This window comes from Phyllopteryx taeniolatus, chromosome 5 (genome assembly GCF_024500385.1).
Source record: "Phyllopteryx taeniolatus isolate TA_2022b chromosome 5, UOR_Ptae_1.2, whole genome shotgun sequence".
Lineage (NCBI taxonomy): Eukaryota > Metazoa > Chordata > Actinopteri > Syngnathiformes > Syngnathidae > Phyllopteryx > Phyllopteryx taeniolatus.
Genome location: NC_084506.1, coordinates 32981007 through 33002728, shown reverse-complemented (window position 1 = coordinate 33002728; position 21722 = coordinate 32981007). Strand labels below are relative to the sequence as shown.

General features: G+C 46.0%; 2 protein-coding genes and 1 pseudogene across 10 annotated transcripts in view; 2 read left to right on the top strand and 1 right to left on the bottom strand.

Moving 5' to 3' along the window:
* The window catches only part of LOC133478705 (chromatin remodeling regulator CECR2), a 39599-nt gene extending 32134 nt beyond the window's left edge, over positions 1-7465 (top strand). For all 5 annotated transcript variants that reach the window (XM_061775095.1, XM_061775099.1, XM_061775100.1 and 2 more), the window contains 3 exons: positions 907-2761; positions 3003-3074; positions 3779-7465. In XM_061775095.1, coding sequence (XP_061631079.1) covers positions 907-2761; positions 3003-3074; positions 3779-3833 — 1982 coding nt within the window. In that variant the 3' untranslated portion in view covers positions 3834-7465. The remainder of the gene's footprint in view (positions 1-906; positions 2762-3002; positions 3075-3778) is intronic.
* Positions 7466-9198: 1733 nt separating this feature from the next.
* Positions 9199-16333, top strand: LOC133478699 (adenosine deaminase 2-A-like). Of its 5 annotated transcripts, XM_061775087.1 has the most exons (11): positions 9199-9355; positions 9762-10075; positions 10680-10899; positions 12086-12299; positions 12378-12505; positions 12579-12669; positions 13716-13824; positions 13926-14083; positions 15170-15372; positions 15448-15531; positions 16110-16333. In XM_061775087.1, exons 2-11 carry the CDS (start codon positions 9772-9774, stop codon positions 16219-16221), a joined length of 1623 nt encoding a protein of 540 aa, XP_061631071.1. In that variant the 5' UTR covers positions 9199-9355; positions 9762-9771; the 3' UTR covers positions 16222-16333. The 5 variants fall into 5 exon arrangements, 4 of the variants coding, with proteins under 4 accessions (XP_061631071.1, XP_061631072.1, XP_061631070.1 ...); XM_061775088.1 differs by having other exon boundaries at positions 12086-12505; positions 16121-16333; XM_061775086.1 differs by having other exon boundaries at positions 12086-12505.
* Positions 16334-17072: 739 nt separating this feature from the next.
* Positions 17073-21597, bottom strand: LOC133478702 (probable polypeptide N-acetylgalactosaminyltransferase 8; annotated as a pseudogene).
* Positions 21598-21722: the final 125 nt, after the last annotated feature.

The following is a 21722-nucleotide window of genomic DNA, read 5'->3' as shown; positions in this document are numbered from 1 at the left end:
CTAAATACCTCACTCTACCCACATCACCACAAGCTTAAGAAACGCATTTGAAAACGATATCTATCCTTGTAATTACTTTGATTCATAAAGTTGAGAAAAAGAAAGTGACTTAGGCCGGAAAGTTGCAAAAGTAAGGGATTTCGGAAAGTAAGCACTTTGGGATTGTCGATCGTCAATATTCCGACTTGATTCATTCAAACTTGCACAACGTCCCGACGACAACGTTCTGGCGTTTTCATTAGGCCGTCCGTGTCTTCTCTCTTTGTGTTGCGACATGCAGGATAGCAGTTGAGCATTTCATATCCAAACATGGCAAAGTTGACCTTTTTGATCAAATGAAAGGGATCACAACATGCCCAAGTTGAACACACACTTGACTTTTAGGCGCTGGGTATCACCAAAGGTTTTGAAGTGATGTCCATTACATTTGGCATGACCATGCCATTCCCATTCCGAGAACCAGCGTCAGTCTCACAAGTCGTATCCAACTTACTGCAATACTGTAATATTTCCACAGATACAGAATTTCTAGTCCGGATCTTGAGACATAAGGCTGTCTTTAATGTAGACTTTATCGAGAAGGGTTTATTTCTTTTTATTTTTAGCTGGTTTAATACTTTATATGAGAGAAACAGCATTAAATAAAAAATAAAAACAAAGTACACGTGGCTGCCAAGGACATTTGTAGGTGGCAGTAACTTGCATTAGCGTATCCGACTGAGTCGATGAATCAAGCGGGAGGTAATAATTTAGTGCGCAATGTCAAAAGGAAGCAAAATAGGAATGTAACCGGTTTCATCTCTTCAACTTCGATGGCTCCTGTACATAATCCATATACTACATAGTGAACATCCACAACCATGCATTTCTGCTGATGTTATGCTCTCTTGCTTTTTTTGTTGACAGGAACGTCAGAAAACCAAATGGCTGATAAAGAAGACATTTCCAACGAACTTCCTTCATCTGACAAGATTGTTTCAGTTGACCAAGAGCACCCATCCGTTCCTAAAGCCACTCGAGACCACAGTGGGCCAGCAGAGGGACTACGCAGCCCTCAGAGACCTCAGAAGACTGTGTCTGAACAAAAACTGCTACAGAGTGGAAAAGAGGCCCATATGCAGGAAGGAAATGGACAACTTCAAATGAACGGTTCGCTGTCCTTGCACTTGGATGCTAGTAAAAACAAGAGTTCTTATCCGCCCAACACTGCTCAGCCTGCACAGAGCAGTCCTCTCCAGAGCCTTGCACTTGTCCAGCAGTGTGTGTCTGAAAGCGACTCTCCGCGTACGCCGGATGCACGTCAGCATAATGAGCTGAATGTCCCAAAACATCATCGGCAATGTCCAACCCAAGAAACTCTAGATGGAAGAGCTCTAGACCACCATCAGAACTCTCCTGCACAGATGCGCCTGAACACAACGCAACTGCAAACGTCACATATCATTCGAAGCACGCAGAGCACCTCTATGCGTGGCATGTCATATGGTGTCTTACAGAGAGCCCACCCTGGACCCCCTCTCACCTCTCTGCCCCCCAGCCACCCTGCTCCACACTTACCCTCCCAGCCAAGCCCAGCAGAGCATGGGGATCAAACGCCCTGTGAGCCTACAAGTCGGTTGGACACGGAAGGTCCGCACGCAATGAAATTTGGGCCTTCGAATAGTGCTTCCAAGCAACAGCAGCAGGCATTTAGTCCAAGCAATCATCGAAGCCAGAAGGTGAGTAGTAATGCGGGTATGCAGGCAGAAAGAGTGCCGGCGTCTGTTCACAATACAACCGCGTCTACTCATTCCCAAGCTCAGGTAAACGGAGCTATGGGTTCCTACGGCACGGAGAACCTTCCGCGTCCACAGTATAGCCAGACAAGCATGACCGGGCCCATTTCTCATTCCGCTCACCACCTTTATCACAACCAGACCCTCAACCCGCTCCACAATAGCCAAGACCGCTCCAGCTATCACCAGCAACAGAGAACCGCTTATTCGTATCACATGCCTGGCCCTCAACTTCCCCATATCCCCGCAAACATGTATCCGCCGCCATTCCCGCAGGAACACTATTATAACCGACCACAGGCCCCTAACCTTGCCAATAGTAGAGGGGGTTATCCTCCAGAGGGTTGGCAGCGATCTCAACAGTCCATGCTGCCTACTCCCTACCTGCCCGCATCCAGTGCCAAAGGAAACAGTCAGGCCAATGACGCTTGCGTGTCACCGACATGCTCGGAGGGCTCCGCTAGTGTGAGTGTGTTGTCCCCCAAAGCTGCTCCGCTCCTCGGAGGCTTGGAGGAGAGCAAGTGGGAAGGCGGAAACGGCGGTAGTGCCAGCCCAGCAAAGCGCAGTCATACTAAGGGGAACTTGGAGCAACCTGAAAGTCCAAAAGAAATCCTGGACCTTGATCGCCACAACGCCGCCACCCGCCATCGTAGCAACCAGCCCCTCGCCTCCACGTCACATATTCCTCACGGCTTCATGTATGACCGTCGCACCGTGCACCTGGCAATGCAGCCGGGTGCCGCCTCGCCCTCCCACAGTGGAGTTGGTAATGGAGCCCTTTACCCTAGACCTCCATACCCAGATCCAGGGCCATATGCTGTGCAGAGACCTCACCCACACCTGATGGAGGCCCTTCAGCGGCCCCAGCACTTGCCTCTCTCCCCTGGTCAGATGCGCATGTCCATGTACCCTCGCTCTGGTGGCCACTTTCAAAGCGTGATGTTTCAGCAGAGCGGCTTTGCATCCGAAAACTTCCTACACCCGGGGTAAAAGGATTTTCCTTTTTCTTTTTTTTTTTTTTCATAGCGAAAAAGCAAATCTCAAAAGGCATTTGTAGTTTGATTTGCTAGGAAAGGATAACCTTTGTCCATAACGAAGCTTTGTTCACAACTAAAGTCTTGTGACAGGTTTCTGTGTGTTATTTTTTTGGAGACTTGTGACGTGTTAATACCGTCAGTAATAACTCGTGTTAAGTCTGACGTCATGTGAATTTACGGTGCGTCACAGGCAACCGGTGATGACTGCACCAGGCGGCGCGAGCAGCAAACAAATGAGTGTGACGTGCTTCGCATCACCAGAGTGAGTGATTTGCTTCTATTTGAAAAAGTTGCATTGTGGGTCGATACCACCAGAAGGTGCCCTTTTGAGACTTCCCCATCGCACCAAACAAACGTTGAACTTCATATTCGTGTTATGCTGTTAGAAATGTATACGACGAAGCAGCCACCGACACACACGTTAAGCGTAAGAACGTATTCTGCAAATATCCACCGTTTCAGCCTCCATTGGGGGGGGGGGGGAGAGACAAAATAATAATAATGTTACTGACAACATCCGAGGGTTTTTGCTAAAGGGGCAGTTACCCGACAACGACATTGAGAGCAATTTTAGCAATATGTTCAATATCATCATTCAAATAGAACATACATGATCAAAGTTACTACTTTGATCAAATAACAAAGAAAAACCGGTTAGAATAATTTAGTGTCATTAAACCACTTATTACACACACACACTTCAGTGAGCAGAGTAGTGTGTGGCACCTGCCAAACAAAATGGTATGAAGGAAACACCATTTTAAGGGGCTAATCATTGTACCGGTATGTGTGCGATTGTTTGCCCACTTGTAATAAGACCGCAGTGTTAATTATTCTGTAAGATTTTCACGATAACTTGATGAGGACACCAAAGGCACTTAACTCTATAGTGATATCGACTCACGTGCGGGTTACAACACATAACGAGCTCGCCAAACGTATTATTTTTTTCTTTTCCCCTTCCAGGCATGACGAACGGAAACTAAAGGAAGAGGTGGACTTGCTGACCCCACTGACATAGGCTGCAGAGGGCACTATTTACAGTATACAGCAACTTGATCAGTTTTGTTACCTGGGCTTCTGGTTTTGGTCGGACTTTTTTCTGATTTTGCCAGAAAAATCCGAGTACTAAAATCCTTCTACTGAGCCCTTGCGATCAAGAGTGTCGAGGTTGCGGTCCTTTTGAGAGCATCGTCCCGACGTCAACTTGGATCTTCCGGTCAAGTGTCTTTTACCACAAGGCCGCTCGGTGCCCGTGAGAACACAATCAGAGCAGGGATGGATTAACTGAACACAGGAGCAAGCCTTTTCATAATGGTGCTGTTCTCTACTGAATCGCATCGTTAAACCTCAGGTACTGTATAAAGAAAGGCGAGAGGGTACAGTGGGACTGTCACTTTGACTCAAGACAACTTACAGGTGCAATTGTCTTGGTTGCGTTTGTGAATGTAGGAGTGAATGTTTAGAGGATGAGCACATTAGCTGAGACTTGTGAATCCTGAAGAAAATACATCCATGAGTGTGGTTGCACTTCAACGGCTTCACGGAGGTTTAGCCTTAATGGCTGTATTTGGCAAACCGTTGAAGACTGGCAAAGATGGCACCGGTTGTATTCGGATTGTACCCGACTTCATTATGCACTATGGCTTTGTTAGACTAAACCTCCTGAAATTGAGTGGCCTTGGATAGTCATCGTTTTCCCTCAACCCTTGTTCACGTACATGTACGAATAGCTATGAATCCGTTAGCGAGCCCCTTCTGTGAAGAGATTTGTCTAAGGTAACATTTTTCTGGTATTGCGTCCCGCTCGCCGTTACATATTGACAGAGCGAACATCAAATGTGACATTCCACCAAGTCTCGGCCCCGTGTGTTGACTTCTTCTGTAATTCGCTTGCTCTTCTCAGGGATTCCACTTTATACGGGTATTTTTCTGCACTGTTTTGACGGAGGTGCAGCTAAAGGAAACCTCAGTTCCATGTGAAGTTTCACTCGTGAGAAGCCTGTTTTCGTTAAGTGGCTACGATTGATCTTAAATTTCTTGTCTCATTGCAGTTTATTTTATATAACACTGGCTTTATTCATTTTGAGGGTGTTTGTTGTTGTTGTTGTTGTTGTTGTTGTTTTCCCCCCACCACCATCTCACAATGTGCTGAAAAACACTCTTTTTGGCGGCAAATCAGTCTACCTCATTGAGCCAGGTAATCTGAGGATTCTAAATGGTCCCGTGAGTCAATTTGTTTTTGTGTTACCAACCTTGGCATCTTTTGTAAAAGTTGTCATGCCGTGCCAACTAATGGTGCTTACTGATCTACCAATTACAATCATGATTTAAAATGAATCTCACTGCATGCTAAATTATAGCTTTAGCTCAAGGCTATGTGATTGTACATGGTGTTGGTGTATTTGTTTGACTTTACCGGCACATTTCTGCGATCTGCCAGTCGTATACGTTTGACATACAGTGGGTACGGAAAGTATTCAGACCCCCTTAAATTTTTCACTGTTATATTGCAGCCATTTTTTCCTCAAAGTACACACAGCACCCCATATTGACAGAAAAAAACCAAATTGTTGAAATTGTTGCAGATTTATTAAAAAAGAAAAATTGAAGTCTCACACAGCCATAAGTATTCAGTATTTAGCAGAAGCCCCCTTTTGAGCTAATACAGCCATGCGTCTTTTTGGGAATGATGCAACTGCAGTTTTTCACACCTGCATTTGGGGATCCTCTGCCGTTCCTCCTTGCAGATCCTCTCCAGTTCTGTCAGGTTGGATGGTGAACGTTGGTGGAAAGCCATTTTCATGTCTCTCCAGAGATGCTCCATTGGGTTTAAGTCAGGGCTCCGGCTGGGCCATTCAAGAACAGTCACGGAGTTGTTCTGAAGCCACTCCTTTGTTATTTTAGCTGTGTGCTGAGGGCCATTGTCTTGCTGGAAGGTGAACCTTCGGCCCAGTCTGAGGAGAGAGCACTCTGGAGAAGGTTTTCGTCCAGGATATCCTTGTACCTGGCCGCATTCATCTTTCCTTCGATTGCAACCAGTCGTCCTGTCCCTGCAGCTGCAAAACACCCCCACGGCATGATGCTGCCACCACCACCACCATGCTTCACTGTTGGGAGTCTATTGGACAGGCGATGAGCAGTGCCTGCTTTTCTCCACACATACCGCTTAGAATTACAGCGAAAAAGTTCTATCAGACCAGAGAATCTTATTTCTCACCATCTTGGAGTCCTTCAGGTGTTTTTTTTTTTTTTTTTTTAAGCAAACTCCATGCGGGCTTTCACGTGTCTTGCACTGAGGAGAGGCTTCCTTCCGTCCGGCCACTCTGCCATAAAGCCCCGACTGGTGGAGGGCTGCAGTGATGGTTGACTCAGCCACAGTGATCTTTGGGTTCTTCTTGACCTCTCTCACCAAGGCTCTTCTCCCTCGATTGCTCAGTTTGGCCGGATGGCCATTTCTAGGAAAGGTTCTGGTCGTCCCAAACGTCTTCCATTTAAGGATTATGGAAGCCACTGTGCTCTTAGGAACCCTAAGTGTAGCAGAATTTTTTTTGTAACCTTGGCCAAATCTGTGCCTTGCCACAATTCTGTCTCTGAGCTCCTCAGGCAGTTCCTTTGACCTCATGATTCTCATTTGCTCTGACATGCACTGTGAGCTGCAAGGTCTGCTATAGACAGGGGTGTGGCTTTCCTCATCAAGTCCAATCAGTATCATCAAACACAGCTGGACTCCAATGAAGGTGTAGAACCATCTCAAGGATGATCAGAAGAAATGGACAGCACCCGAGTCAAATATATATAGGAGTGTCACAGCAAAGCGTCTGAACACTTATGGCTGTGATATTTCAGTTTTTCTTTTTTAATAAATCTGCAAAAATTTCAACAATTCCATTTTTTTTATGTCAATATGGGGTGCTGTGTGTACATTTAATGAGGGAAAAAATGAACTTATATGATTTTAGCAAATGGATGCAATATAACAAAGAGTGAATAAATGAAGGGGGTCTGAATACTTTCCGTACCCACTGTGGTTTGGCAGGAATACAACATTTATAGCACCAGCTACCTATGTTTTATATATTGATGGATGATCAATAGGAAAAACACGAGCTTAAAGGAGTTATGACTTAATATTCTATTCAAATTGTGAATTGTCTCACTGCAGTGGATCTAATTGGGGGGGGGGGGGTTGCTCTGAGGTCGTGTATTCACTTCTGTTATCCAATCTGTAAACAAGTGTTTTCCAAGGCTACGTGAGGTTGCGGGTGGTGTCTTGCAGTGTACAGGTGTGGGTGAGTGCTTTTGTGTGCCCGCGTTTTGTCTGTTATGCAGAATTGACGCCAGATATCTGCAAGTCGCTCATTAGTGAAAACCATTTAGATGTGAATTATATTTATTTGCTATTTTACGAATGTTTGTACATTTTCGTGCTTGTTAATGTAAATATGCTGTCCATGTCTTTTTTTAATGTCACATTGTGTGCGTGTATTCTTTACCTGGCGTTGGCATTTGAAAATAATTGCTTGTCAAGTGGTGTTTACAAGTTTTTTTTGTTTGTTTTTTACTTGAATGACAAAGTAGATTGTTTGGGAAATTGACTGGAGTATTTTCTATACTGTACATTTTGAAATAAATCACTTTCCTCAAATTAAAGTGTTTCGTATTTACTCTTGAAAATGTACTCATTTGGTTTCAGTACTGCCAGCATGTCTTTAGTAATGGGCCACTAAACTATGCGCCAACCAAAATGAGAGAGAGAGAGCAAGACGTGTTAATCCATTGGACGCACAGTATCACCTTTTGTGTTTCCCAACGTTAGGCCAAGGCACATATTTTACACGAGAAAAATCTCACTGCACACCATTGCTAAACACAAATGTCACAAAGTTTATTTACTGAAGTAAAGATCTGGTCTCTCTTTACTCACAAATGTATCAGTCTAAAAGCTGGGTCTGTTGAACACAAAGCTATTATTCTGTTGTATAAATGGCTGCAGGTGGATATACCTTCTCCAATATAAGCAAAGGGTCTGAATACTTAATGGCTGTGTGATATTTCAGTTTTTCTTTTTTAATCTGGAAAGATTTCAACAATTCTGTTCTTTCTGTCGATGGGGTCCTGTGTGTACATTAATGAGGGGGGGAAATGAACTTAATTTTAGCAGATGGTTGCAATATAACAAAGAATGAAAAATGTAAAGGTGTTTGAATACTTTCCGTACACACTGTATATTCCTTCATATGAAAAGGCAAAACTTAATTTCCTCGTACACCTATCTCTACTTCCTTATAGTACTATAAAAACAGTCAGAAATATTAATATATACACGTCCTTTTACTATATGGGTGTTTATTTGAAATGGATTTTATTTTTCAATAACCAGCAGTGGGTGGGTGGGCCTAATTGTAAGTGTCTAAAATTTCATGTTAAGATTAGTATATTTGGACATTTTTTGAGTGGGTTTATGGTGGTATGTTACAGTTTTCACCCTGTTCCTAGCACAGGGTTTGGCTATATGAAGCTCTTATCTTTCTACTAAAAAATGCTAAAATGGCTCATTTTGATAACTGGAAGAGTTAAGTTTGTACCCTTAAGTCACATAATATTTGTATTGCATGTCATTACCAAACGACTTTGAGTGTTAATGTTTAAAGATTTTCCTGTAAAAACTTGATAATCATATAAAAATCTTGTACAGGACTAGCTAGCTAAAAGAAAAAAAATAAGCTAACTCTACCAGCATAGCACAGTTAGCTAAAAACTTTGAAATGTTATAACCATCACAAGATGAATCAATTTTTAATCAATATGCCATTGTGGCGGTAATGACATTTCTCTAGGGTATCTGACAAAAAGACAAAAGACAAAAAAAAGTCTTAAATCAATATATATGGACATGAACAGATTGACTCACATAAAGATGACAATTAAGGTAAGGTTGGTATATGTAGTTTTTGTGAAATTTTATTTTTGAGAAAAACGAAAATCAAAAGTGCCCGAAATCAAATAAACACCCATATACACTAATACACATGATTATATCAGTAACAGCAGTATCTTGGATTTAAATAAAAAAATCAAAGAACAAAAGCAAACATTAAAAAAACACCTATATACATACAATATAAATTTGATGTCGATATAATAATGACTACTCGGTGCCTTATATGGCCATACTGTTAATCCCTGTCGAAATCACAAAGCCTCACTCTTGTTTATTGAAGAACACAAACGTGTTTCTGGGTGAGGACCGGTGTTCTAATGCAACACGGTCATTGCTAATACAGTCAAGTTCATGTGCAAGCGACGAGCTTGGACGTTTTAGACCTCATTACGAAATGGGCAAACATTTCGTATTTATTTCCGACAGTTTCTGTTTGTTTATGAGTGAGAATTTGGTTTGCGTGCTGTTTGAGCCAATCATGTTTGAAGGGGCGGGGCTTGTGACAGAACAACCAAGTCGGGTCGGACCGAGACCGCGCCGAACAAAAATCGTCTTGAACCTTTCTACGTTGTCGGCTCGTCAGTTTCTTCTCTTTTAAGGTAACTTGTTTTTCATCTTAATATTATCGACATTGCGGCGTTACCCCGTCGTCGTCGACACCGCTCAATTCTTTTGTTTTGAAAAGGCAAATGCGCGTTGACTAATATTAGCCTCTCCGTATTTACCGTTTGCTTTCACGTTCCTTTAAAGTCAGGTCACCAAAATCGCTTTCAGGATGAAATCTGGTCGACACAAAATTCGAATTGACAACAGATTACCGATGTCTCAAACGTGAAGTGGCGCTCATTTCGGTAGCTTTATTAGCTCCAATAGCGCTAGTTAGGCTACACGTTAAACCAAAATGTGCATTTTTTTTTTAATGAACGGGAGCGTTTCGGAGGGAAATAAAAGCAACCAAATTGCTCCTTTGTGTCTAAATTCGTCCCTTTTCTGTCGTTTGCCAAGTGAGTGGAGGATGGTGGCTGAGTTACAGCGCCTCCTGGCGGCGATTTCCTGTCTGCTCCTGTGGCACGCAGCAAGTGTCCTGTCCATGCCGGACCCCAAGAGGAGGGAGGCTCTCATCGAGCTGGAGGCCTCCCAGCAGACGGGGGGTCAAATGGTGCTGACCGACTTGGAGAAGCTTCTGGATGTTCGGCTGCACCAAATGAAACAGGACGAGATGGCCAAAGCGAACTTCCCTCCCGCCATGCACTTCTTCAAGGCCAAACCCTTGATTGAGCGCAGCCCCATCTTTCACCTGCTGCGGAAAATGCCCAAAGGTTCTCAATTCAATCCAGTGTTTCCCAACCTTTATTGAGCCGAGGCACGTACTTGACATTATGAAAATCTCATGGCACCAAACTGGTCAATTGTGCCTTCTGCTATCTTCGTCTGCTAGCGGAAGAGCATTTAACTGTCGGCGTACCCCACTGGCACATATAGAAGAATATCTATCCATCCATCATTTTTATAAATCGCTTATTCTCGAGCCCATCCCAGCTGACTTTGGGTGAGAGGTAGGCTATACCCTGGACTGGTCGCCAGCCAATCCGAGGTCACTTATAGACAAACAACCGTTCACACTCGTTGGCAATTTAAGTCTTAACCTAAAGAGAATGTGCTTGGAGTGCTGGAGGAAGCCGGTGCCATACAAGCGTGTCGGCAACATGCTAATTCCACAGGAAGGCCGGAACCAAGATTGTTAAACCTCGAACCAGAACTGTGCTAACCACTCGATCGGTGTGCTGCCCCATAGGTTAACAAGACGAAGAAAGATCAGCTATTAACAGTAAATCATTTTTGAAGTGGTTGCACAAGAGTTGCGAATCACTGATTTGATGGCACTCATTTCAAGGCGCGTCTGTAATTGAGCTTTTGTTTCAGGAGCAGCCTTGCACGTCCACGACCTCGCCATGGGCGACCCCGAGTGGCTCGTGAAGAATGCGACGTATCGGCCGAACTGCTACGCGTGCGTCACCGACAAACGCGCGGTCAACTTCATCTTCTCATCCGGCCGGCCGAAGAGCGTACCCAAATGCTCCCCCTGGACGCTGATGGAAACGCTCAGGAACAAATCGGCCAACGTCAGCGATCTCGACAACAGGTGACGTTATGTGGGAGAACTTCATTAGGTACAAAATCTGAGAGGTCTATCGGGTATATAAATATATGCTTTGACACAGTCTGAGAGGTACATGATAAGTTTATTATTGTGATTGTAGTGTTGCGGCACTGTGGTGCCAGTGATCAGCAAGTCCACCTCGCACTTCAGAGGTTCGGGGTTCGAAATTTAAGGGGGGGGAAATCAGCACAGGTAATCTCCAAGCATTGGAATGTATGTTTAACATGTTGGAGGATATTCTTGTGTTGTGTACATTGATGTCCTGGCGTCAAAATGATACCTGTTGGAAAAAGGGTGAAAGATTTTTTTCTATGACAGCATTATTAACTGGGCTCCTTAAATGATGAAAAACACTTTTTATTGCAGATTTCCACTTTGGTTGTATTTTTGATAGTATATTGGTGATGGTGATTTCCAGTGAGCAAAAAAAAAAGAAGAAGAAGCAGCAAAATTTCAAGTGCATTCGCTATGATCCGTGGCCCCCAACCCGATCAGGTCTGCACGGAGACCTGTAGGACCTCACTTCCATCCTCCATGTCTGCTTCATCTTCGTCTTTTGGAAAAGACGCAGCTTTGCTTGTTCTAACGACTAAAAATATGTGCAGTACACAATGCAAGTGACTGGATGCGTCAGTTGTTTCATGACTTTGGATGTAATCTGCGCATATGATAGCGGAATACCCGGTCTACTGTAATGCACTGACCAGTTTCGACCAGTGACACGCTGACGTCACTAACTGCGATAAGCAAAATATCGCACGGCGCGCTATGACACGTAGGACAGTGGCTGATGTTGTCGTGTGGGACGCTCAACCGACTGGAGTGGGTTCAGTTCCCACTCGGTTGAATGCGAGTGTGGCGACTATATATGCATGGTCGAGAGCATTCATTACACACTGTACCACTATACGTATATTGTTTCACTTAGCTGTGTTCAATCTGTCCAGCCAGTTCGGCTTCTCACAAAAGAGTCTTTAGGATAGTTTTTTTTTTTTTTTAAATGATCCTTGTCAGGCCACCTTTTTAAATGTAGATTTTGTATTGGTTCTTACTAGATCTGCGCAGTTCTTTACATGACATCAAGAATTCATTTTCTTGAATGGATTCGTTTGCGTTTATTCGACGAGATGGCCTCGGAGACGATGTGTCTTTGTGCTCCCGCCCTCAGCATCCTGGCCAACTTGACGCTCTTCACTGACGGCGATGTCGAGACCTTGTATCCGGACCAGGGTGCGGTTTGGGAAAGGTTTGAGCTGAACTTCATGGCTGCGATGGGTCTGATCGCATACGCGCCAGTGTTCAGAGACTATTACTACCACGCCCTCGGCCAATTCTACAAGGATAACGTCATGTATGTGGAAATACGCGCTTTACTTTTGCAGGTAAGTGGACGTTTCATTGTATTTTTTTTTGGTTTGGTTTTGTTTGCCGTTTCCTGGCGACATGTTGACCGCGCCCAGGTTTACGAGCTGGACGGCAGCACTCACGACTGGGCGTGGGCTCTGAAAACCTACGGAGACGTCACCGGACAGTTCGTAGCGGACCACCCGGACTTCTTTGGGAGCAGATTCATTTTCATAGTCCCCAGGTGCCTAGAAAAGAGTCTTGGCTTTAAGGATTCGGATACTGTAAGTGATTACGAATCATGACTTATGTTTCAGGACAATGGATGCGTCTGCAATGAAGGGCGCCGTGGAGGAGGCTGTCAAGCTGCGGAGAGATTTCCCAGATTTGATGGCGGGCTTCGACTTGGTGAGGAGCGGCGATCCACTGCAAGCGATCCGGCTTCGTGTTCGAAAACGATGTCGTGCGCAAGATGTCGTGAAACTGCGCTACTGGCCGCAAGTCGAGCTTCATTTCGAAATAGTCCAAGCGAAACTAGAGAGAGTCAAAAGACACACAAATCCGCAATTACCGAAAATCGCCCACCTAAAAAGGTTTCGAATTGCCTATAGTCGCCCAAGTATGGCGGCCGAAGCCTTACCTTTGCGTAAATGAAGCTCTTCGACTCACTTCAACTCAAGATGGCGCCAAAGCGATACCGATACCGTCCGTGTGAGAAGTCCAAATTGTGAACAAATAGGAATTCAATCAACATTTTCTCGAAATACATGTCTCTAAAATCAAACAAAAGCAGCAATACACTTAATTGTATAGCAATTGCAATTGTTTTCTCAGACGTGGAAGTCAATGCGGTCGGTCCACTTGTTCTTCACTGCACACGTATACATTCAGGCAGCAAGTAGAAAAGGCCAACAGATGGCGCTGCTGCTCTGTAAACACCTTCGTGGCTCCCAGTTCCATCTTCAAAGGGGGAGTAGTAGTTTTACTTGAATTGAGTTTGACCGTACGACATTGTACTGTTCAAGTGCCAATAAAGTTCAAATGGTGAGCGGTAGTTTTAGCTTCAAACGTATTGCCCGCAATCAACGTTCCATTTGTTCCTCCGTTGGGGAAATTAGTTTGGAATGACAGTGGGCCAGCTTGACAGGAAGGACTCGGGAGGTCGCGCCGTACACGAGAGCACCTCCGGCATAGCCGGCCGGGCGGGCGGCCTCGTTGCCCGGGAAAGCTCCCCATAATATTTTGCTCACAATCGGGATGGAAAAGGACGCTTTCACAATGGAGAGGTCAACACATACGGCGCCAGCGTGACTGTTGATGATGATGATCGAAAGCAAAATTGTGGACAAACATTAAATACGTCAAGATTTGTTTTTGTCTTCAGTTAAGCTTTGCACTGTAGCTTTTGGAGTTACAGTACGTGTTGACTTCAAGTGTACTTGTCCCCCGCGCAGGTCGGCCGTGAGGATGACGGAAAGCCGCTTTGGTATTTCCGAGATGCCCTGTCGCTGCCGGCGGAGATGGGCGTGACGCTTCCCTACTTTTTCCATGCGGGAGAGACAAGTGAGAGCTCAAAACGCTTCCAATAAAATAGGATTAGAATGATGATGATGATGATGATGATGATGATGATTTAAACAAAAAAAAATCTTGTTTGATTGTAGATCTGGAGGGCACAGAAGTGGACCAGAACATTTTGGACGCCATTTTGTTCAATACGTCACGCATCGGCCACGGATTTGCTCTGATGCGACACCCTTTGGCTCGAGAACTGTCCAGGAAGAGAGGCGTGGCTGTGGAAGTGTGCCCCATATCCAACCAGGTACGCTCGGGGCTCATCTCATTTCTCCAATTGCAACACGCTCGCGCGTCTGTTTCCACGCTAGCTCCATCGAGGAGGGAGGATATTGACAGAGACGTAGGAATGTTTGGGCAATACGGAGAAATATGTTCAGTGTTGTTTATGTCGCACCTTGAATGCAAAAATAGTGTAGAACCCACAGAGAGTTTTTCTTTTTTCTTTATGTGGCCAAATGCATTTGACAAAAGGAATAAATCAAGAGAAATGGGCTAGTTCGGCGTACGTAGTGACCATCGGCCGGTCGAACAAACACTTCGTCAAATATGTCATCCCAGGAATAATGACAAAAGAAGATGAACTATTTGCTTTGAGGTTCTGCCCCATTTACGATCCGTCACCGTCGAGGATCCGTCCGAGATCCCGTGATCGAAGGCGGCCCGCGGAAGCCCCTGGACGCTTGGCTCTTCGATGTGCGTCCAGGGGCGGCTGAGATGCTCCTTCAATACGGCGGCGTGAGAACAACCTTTCAGTGTTTTGAGGAGCGTTGCAATTGAGGGACTTGCGATGAGCCCTTGGTCTCACGTACGCTACTTTACACCGTTCACGACATCCAAGTCGGCATTTGATGGCGGCGTTGGTACTGTTTCGACTGACGCTGTCAGACACGCATTCATTTAGCGATAGTGATTCCGTCCTATATATTGTGCTTGCTCCCCGCAGAAAGGGAAGATACACGAAGGATCCTATTAAACAGGATTTTGGGGGCAGAAAATGATTAGTTCCCAGTTGGAGGATAACGTGATTTTCCTGCATTTTCCTGTCCGACGCATCTAGTGGAACACTTCGTTCGCGAGTTCAATCAAATAAGTCCAACTCCGCTAGCTTCACTACAGACCGAGTGAATGATTGTGTTGACAATCATTTTTACAACCCCAAAATATACATTACGTGAAATTTTCCATGTAGGAAAAGTGTCCCTATGTTTCAAAATATTCCAAGTGAAATAGTACGACTGCGTTTGAGATGCAGGAGCCTGTATTTCCCACGGAAGGTTTGCAACTCATTGGCTATCGAAGTCGTGAAATGCCTTCTTTTGTCCCCGATAAGGTGTTGAAGCTGGTCGACGACCTGCGAAACCACCCGGCCGCGGCGCTGTTGTCCCAGAACCACCCGATGGTCATCAGTTCCGACGACCCGGCCATGTTCGGTACCTCCGGCCTCTCCTACGACTTCTACGAGGCGTTCGTGGGCTTCGGCGGCAGCAGGTCCCGCGTGGGCACGCTCAAGCAACTGGCCATCAACTCTATTTCGTGAGTTGGGCTCACGTGACGGGAAGGAAGCGTGCGAGCTCGCCCTCTTGACGTGTCGCCGTTGTTTGCTTCCAGGTACAGCTCGCTGAGTCCAGAACTGCAGAAAAGGGCTCTGAACGTGTGGCGGGGGAAATGGGAGAAGTTCGTCTCTGAAAATGCGTACGAGAAACCACTTTGCGCTTACGGCAATTTGTTTTGCTCTCCTCCCTGCCGGCACGCTTTCTTAAGAGAGACGCTTTAATGGCGCCGCGCCGTCGGGACGGAACAAAAGGCGCCTTGTTGTTGTTGTTGTTGATTGAATTGTTGGCGCGCTCAAGGCGGCCTGCTTTCTATTTTGGAGCTGTTTTAGAAACATTTGATGCATTTTGTTGACACCAAATGGCGTCGACGAAACCCGGTAAAAACTCTGGCCAAAGTTTCCAAACCACAAATGTCATTTTCCGACATTTGTTTGCAGTCCGCGCTAAATACATCTTCAGGCTTGTATGGCTGGCGAATAGTCTTGCGGTTTGACGTTCTAGCCGCCATCCTTTGTTTTTATGTAGGAGGAGATGTTTATTTCAAAGATTTTTTTTTTTATTTAAGAGAGTTTTAATTGAAATTTCAAGTTACAACATGAGCACATTTGACATTTTGAATGTGTGTTTTCATGCGTTCGGCGAAGTCATTTGTTGTTCAGCTCACTGGCAGACACCTTTGAAGCTACGTGTGTCTCGTGTGTTCTTTTTTTCCTCGAGTATGACCTCAGCGCAGCCAAGTTACCGTGATGAACATGGAAGACACCCAAAAAAGACGACGCGCACGCCTTCATCGGGCTCCACCGGTGACCCCAACCGCCAAGAAGAATGATGCAAGTTGTTTTCCACACGAAGGAGAGCAGCGTTGTCGCGTGGATTGTGACATTTGCCCAAAACCGCCCGATTAAACATTGCCTTTTTTTAAAAAGGTACTGCATTTGAAATGCTTGGTATTCACTTGTCTTTAATTTCGGAACACGCAATAGCATCTTCGTCCTTCGTTAGCATCGTCCTCAGCGGCTGCCGGTGTGGAATTGGGAGAAGAAGCGCTCATCGACGTGTCCTCTCTCGAAGTCGTCGTCTTCCCTGAATGTCAAAACGTGACTTACAAGAGATCCGACAATTCTGTTTGCGTTTGTGCGCGCGCGTGTCGTACCTTCGCTCCTGTGATGCTGCCAGGTGTTTGTTTGCGGCGTCCACGTGTCGCCGCAGCCGCTTCCCGAGTCCGGCCGGCCCGCCGCCGTACGAGCCGAGTTCAGACGGATGCCGTCGTGTCGCGCTTCTTCTCGAATTGCGCTCGTTTCCAGTCGAGCGTGTTTTACACGCGATCGACCTTGGTGCCGATTTGAAGTCGTTAGCGTTTTCTCTTCGATTTGACGCTTGCGGAACTGAGCGGTTTGCACGGAGCTCTCGGGAGGCGGCTTCCTGTCGCCGCCGGGACGAACGTCGGGGCCTCCCATCGAGCCTGCGTGCAGGCCTTGCTGCTGGATGTCCTCCTGACGCCGTCCCGGTCAAACGTTCTCACTTCAATTTCTGAAACATTCATTCCTCTTCCGTAGCGCTTCTCCTCACGCCTTTCCCGGGTGACTCTGGGCGAGAGGCGGGGCACGCCCCGAACCGGTCGCCGGCCGATCGTAGGGCTCGTGGAAACAAACAACCGTCCGCACTCACATTCACCCCTACGGGCAATTTAAGAGTTTTCAATGAATGCATGTTTTTGGGATGTGGGAGGAAAGCGGAGTGCCCGGAGAAAAGCCACGCAACATGCAAAGTCCACACAGCCGGGGCCGGGGATCGAACCCGGGTCCTCACAACTGTGAGGCAGACGTGCTAACCGGTCGCTAAATATGGTTACTGCCTGCATTGCTTCCGGGGCGACGCTCACACGAATGGCGAGTTCGACGTTTTCGCCGGCGTAAACGCTCATTCCTCCATCGAGCCCTCCGGTTTCGGCCAGGAATTCTCTGTGCGCTGCGAATATTCCCATCACGGAAGGACTCCTGTGAAGGACGAGCACTTAGCGATACTCCGGAGAGGGCCGGCATATCACGTCAAAAAATCATCGGTGTGAATATGCTCATGATTTGACCTTGGTGACGACCTCTCTGGATGAAGACCACATACCGTTCTAAAGGTAAGACTGCATTACTGAGGTGACTGGACTTAGGAAATCACTTGACTTCGCCAAGTCAAAATGACGACTTGGGACTCATTGGTAATCTCAACTACTTACTTTCCAGGTCGCGATTCATCGTTCCTCTTCAACCACTCCGCGTCGAAGGACTCGTCGTACATGCACCACAGAGGCCAGTCCAAGGTACTTTTCGACGTGGAAGTCATCAAAGTGGATCTTGTCGAACACGGGGGACACCACCGCCGTCCTGTCGGCTTTGATTTGGGCCAGCAGAGGTTCTGCCCTGGGAAGGATATCAAAACGGATAAACCAACGCCTTCCTTCCTTCCTTCCTTCGGGACACTTTCCAGTTCAAACACGGCACGCGTACCAGCCTTCGGTGACTTCAACGTGAGCGTCCAAAATGGCCACCACATCCGCCGTCGCCTGTTCCCAACCTGAGTTCCGGGACTGCGACAGGCCCATTTGACGGTGATGCCATACTTTCGTTATTAGTCCGGGCTTGTCTTTGTGGATTTCGTCAATGTAGTCTTGCAGTGGTCTTCCGAGGTCATCTGAAACACAACTACCGATGCTCCAATAACAAAATATGCAAATGTCTTTGGTTTTTTTCCTCATAAGGGGCTCAGAGAATGGATGGATGGATATTCTGTAGATCAGACTGCAGACCATAAATGAGACTCACTGTAAGTGCTGCAGTCATCCACGAGAATGATTTCCTCGAGTAGGCGCCGCGGCGTGTGTGATATGACACTTCGGACGGCTCTTTTAACGACTGAAAGAGCTTCATTGAAGTAGATGAGCACCACACTGATGCCGGGCAGGTCTTTGGGTTAGGTCATTGCCAGACATCTGAACAAAGATTGCAAGAAAGATGAAAAAAAACAACCTTTGTTGGATAGTACGTACACTCACTGATAGGCGAGATGTCGAAAAGAATTCTGCCTTTACAGATATCGCGAAACGTCTCGATCGATACAGCATCGCTCCAAATTTGGCAGTAGCAATAAGGTGATGGCGACGTGGCATGAAGGCGGTCTCGGCAGGAGTTTCAAACTTCCATGTTTCCCAGAGGGGCGCCTTGAGATATGAGTTTCATTCAATCGGTGACCACCAAACACATCTGAGATCATCCTTGCCAATTGAAATGCCAGCCTCCTCGCCAATTTGTTTGTTTGTGTTGTCATCAATAAAATAGCACTATAACATTTTATTTTATACAAATATGCAGTCATGACATCATTCAATACAAAATACAATACAATACAAAAAAACAACATTTCCACAATTTTTGCTTAAGTTCAATGAGCATTGTGCTGCTCCTTCTGGTGTGTGCTTCTTGGCCACTTGGGGGCAACACAAACATGCATATACATACATACATACATACATACATAATATATATATAATTCTCTCCCCAAAGTAACGTGTGCAACCACATGTTTGTTGTTAGAGACGACAGGACTGAATGATGGGCATCGGGTTCCATCATGCACAAATGTTTAGATTTGTATCCAGATTTGCACAAAATGTAACTTGGTCTCGTGAGGATACGCCGTATGGAGAATGGATGGATGGATAGTTTGTGTCCTACTCTATTTTCTCTGATTATTTAATTTGTCAATCTGAATTATTATGTTCAATCCCCGGCCCCGCCTGTGTGGAGTTTGCATGTTCTCCCCTCATCCCAAAAACACGCATGAATTGGAGACTCGAAATTGTCCCTAGGTGTGAACGTGAGTGCGGATGGTTGTTTGTTTATGTGTGCCCCGCGATTGGCTGGCAACCAGTTGATGTCCGATGACAGCTGGGATGGGCTCCGGCACGCCCGCGACCCGCGCGAGGAGAAGCGGCTCAGAAGATGGAGGAATTATGATGATAGGTCGCTGCTCTTTCAAGTTTTGGATGAGAATCCACACGTTGAGAATTTCATTCCAATGACTTAAATGCAACAAACCTAAAAAAAAAAAGCCTATTTAACATATTGAGACACAATATTTCATCAGCTAAAAGGTTGTTGTGCTTTTGTAGGAAAAACAATACGTCATGTGGATGTAAGCTCACTTCAAATCCAGCAGTACGCTTCTCATAAGATCTACTAAGAAAATGAAGACGGGCCACGTCACCTGCTGTCTCTCGTGTCTGAAATGTTAGGGTCAAGTGGTACCCGGTTACGGAGGAACACGTTGTATTCCGCCTCCTTCTGCTCCTTCTCCCCACTTTTCAAACAAGAAGGAGTTTGGATATGACCTTTGCTTTGTGTTGGGTCACCTCAGGAGCAACTTTGTTCATGGAGCTGTGAACACTTGATTCTTCCATCAGTTCTTCTTCGGGACCATTGTGTTCATGCGGGCGAGGGATATTTGGAAAAATGCACATTATTCAGAGGGTTTGGCAAATTAGTGCATAAGTTTGGTTGTCACAGGACATTTTATTAGGTACATGCCAATTCGTTAACATTGTGCAGATGTGCCTAATGTTGTGGCCGGCAACACTCAAACTTAAAATCCCGAACTAGCTCCATCTTGACTTTGGACTCACCCAGCCTGCGGAAAGTCCGTTCGAAGCTGTCCAGTCTCCTGGATACCTTTTCAAGTGTGACTCCTCCATGAAAAGAAGAAGTACGCGCTTTCAAATATCTGCTTACAAAAATGACGGCGACTCCAACGACTCCAGCTCGACGCACGCGGCTCTTCATTTCGCCTTTTCGTCACCGTGCGTTTACGACTTGATAAAGCACTTCTTATCTTCAAGATTTTAACAAACATTTTGAATAAACTTTCGTCACATTTGAATGAACCTGACTAAGCAAAGTGAGCATTTAATGCTTTGAAAGAAAACAAAAAACCACATCCAATTGATACAATTGTATTCAAACTAAAGAGTTTAAAGTTGAACTCACTGCACATTATCGTTTGAGCTCCATAATGCTGATTACAAAGTTCACATGAGTTAATATGTACACACATTTGATTTCATAGCGCCCTTCGGGGCACCGAAGGACACTGTACAAACATAGTCAAAGAAAAAACAGTTAGTGCAATTAAAATAACAGCAAATCAAACAGGCAATGGTGTGCTCTGTTAAATGGCTGACGTTAGGGTCTGGATTGGTGGATTCGAGGGTCAGTTGCTAATGAATCCCAAAGGCCGAGGGCAGAGCGGCCAAGGGGCTCCCTCCGCCGCGGAGGGGGGGGGGGATATTGAGGAAGTGGGAGGAGCTCAGAGCAAGGCCTCCTCTGCTGGCCCAAACGCTACGCTACGCCAAGCATTTACAACCCTAATTCCGAAATTTCATTGGTTCCATGATATTGCCAACAGTGTACTGTACACTCAATGATTTATGATAATAAGGCACATTAAACAGACTTGTCACAAATGAGAAATGTTCTGCTTTTACTGTGTCACAGTGGAGTTTTGAAGTATTATAATTGAGGTTTAGTGAGAAGCAGGCTTGATCAGTCGAACAGAACAAAGTTTCTGGAGGGGACAGAGAAACAAAGACAAAAGACAAAGCGCTCATTGTAAACGGGATGAGATAAGTACATCATTAGATGATCTACAACAACGAAACACTAAATATGAGCGCCACACCCTGTGAGGGAAGGACAGCAGGACTTGCGAGGGTCGTGAACCCCGGCTGTCCAACCGAAAGGCGGTGGGACTATCCGTCCGTGTTCTGAGCCGCTTCTCCTCACGCGGGTCGCGGGCGTGCCCGAGCCTATCCCGGTTATCGTCGGGCACACCCCGAACTGGTTGCCAGCCGATCGCAGGGCACATACAAACAAACAACCGGTCGCACTCGCATGCACACCGACGGGCAGTTTAGAGTTGTCAATGAACCTAGCATGCACGTTTTTTGGGATGTGGGAGAAAAGCCACGCGCAAACTCCACACAGGCGGGGCCGGGGATCGAACCCCGGTCCTCACAACTGTGGTGGGACTAATTATGTTAATTGTGAAAGTCTACAGGACGAGAGTACAAGTGAGGGGACGCACAAGCGATTTGCGTATTCATGAGTTATTTGTCGTGCCAGAGTGAGGGACCTACCTGGCCAGGCGGGCGGGCCCCAGCCCCCATGGAACCTGGCCAAGTCACCATCACACTTATTGGCGATTGTGTGGCGTCCACGCCAACGGGAAGGATCACCAAACGGTACCGTAAGTGGAACAATGCTCGTGATTTCAGTGCAGCTTTAC

Bases quoted from the DNA above. Each gene is read 5' to 3' on its own strand.
- LOC133478699 (XM_061775086.1), top strand. From the start codon at position 9,772: ATGGTGGCTGAGTTACAGCGCCTCCTGGCGGCGATTTCCTGTCTGCTC. The intron at 15,373-15,447 runs GTGAGTTGGGCT...GTTTGCTTCCAG, and splicing joins CTGGCCATCAACTCTATTTC to GTACAGCTCGCTGAGTCCAG. The intron at 15,532-16,109 runs GTACGAGAAACC...TTTTTCCTCGAG, and splicing joins AAGTTCGTCTCTGAAAATGC to TATGACCTCAGCGCAGCCAA.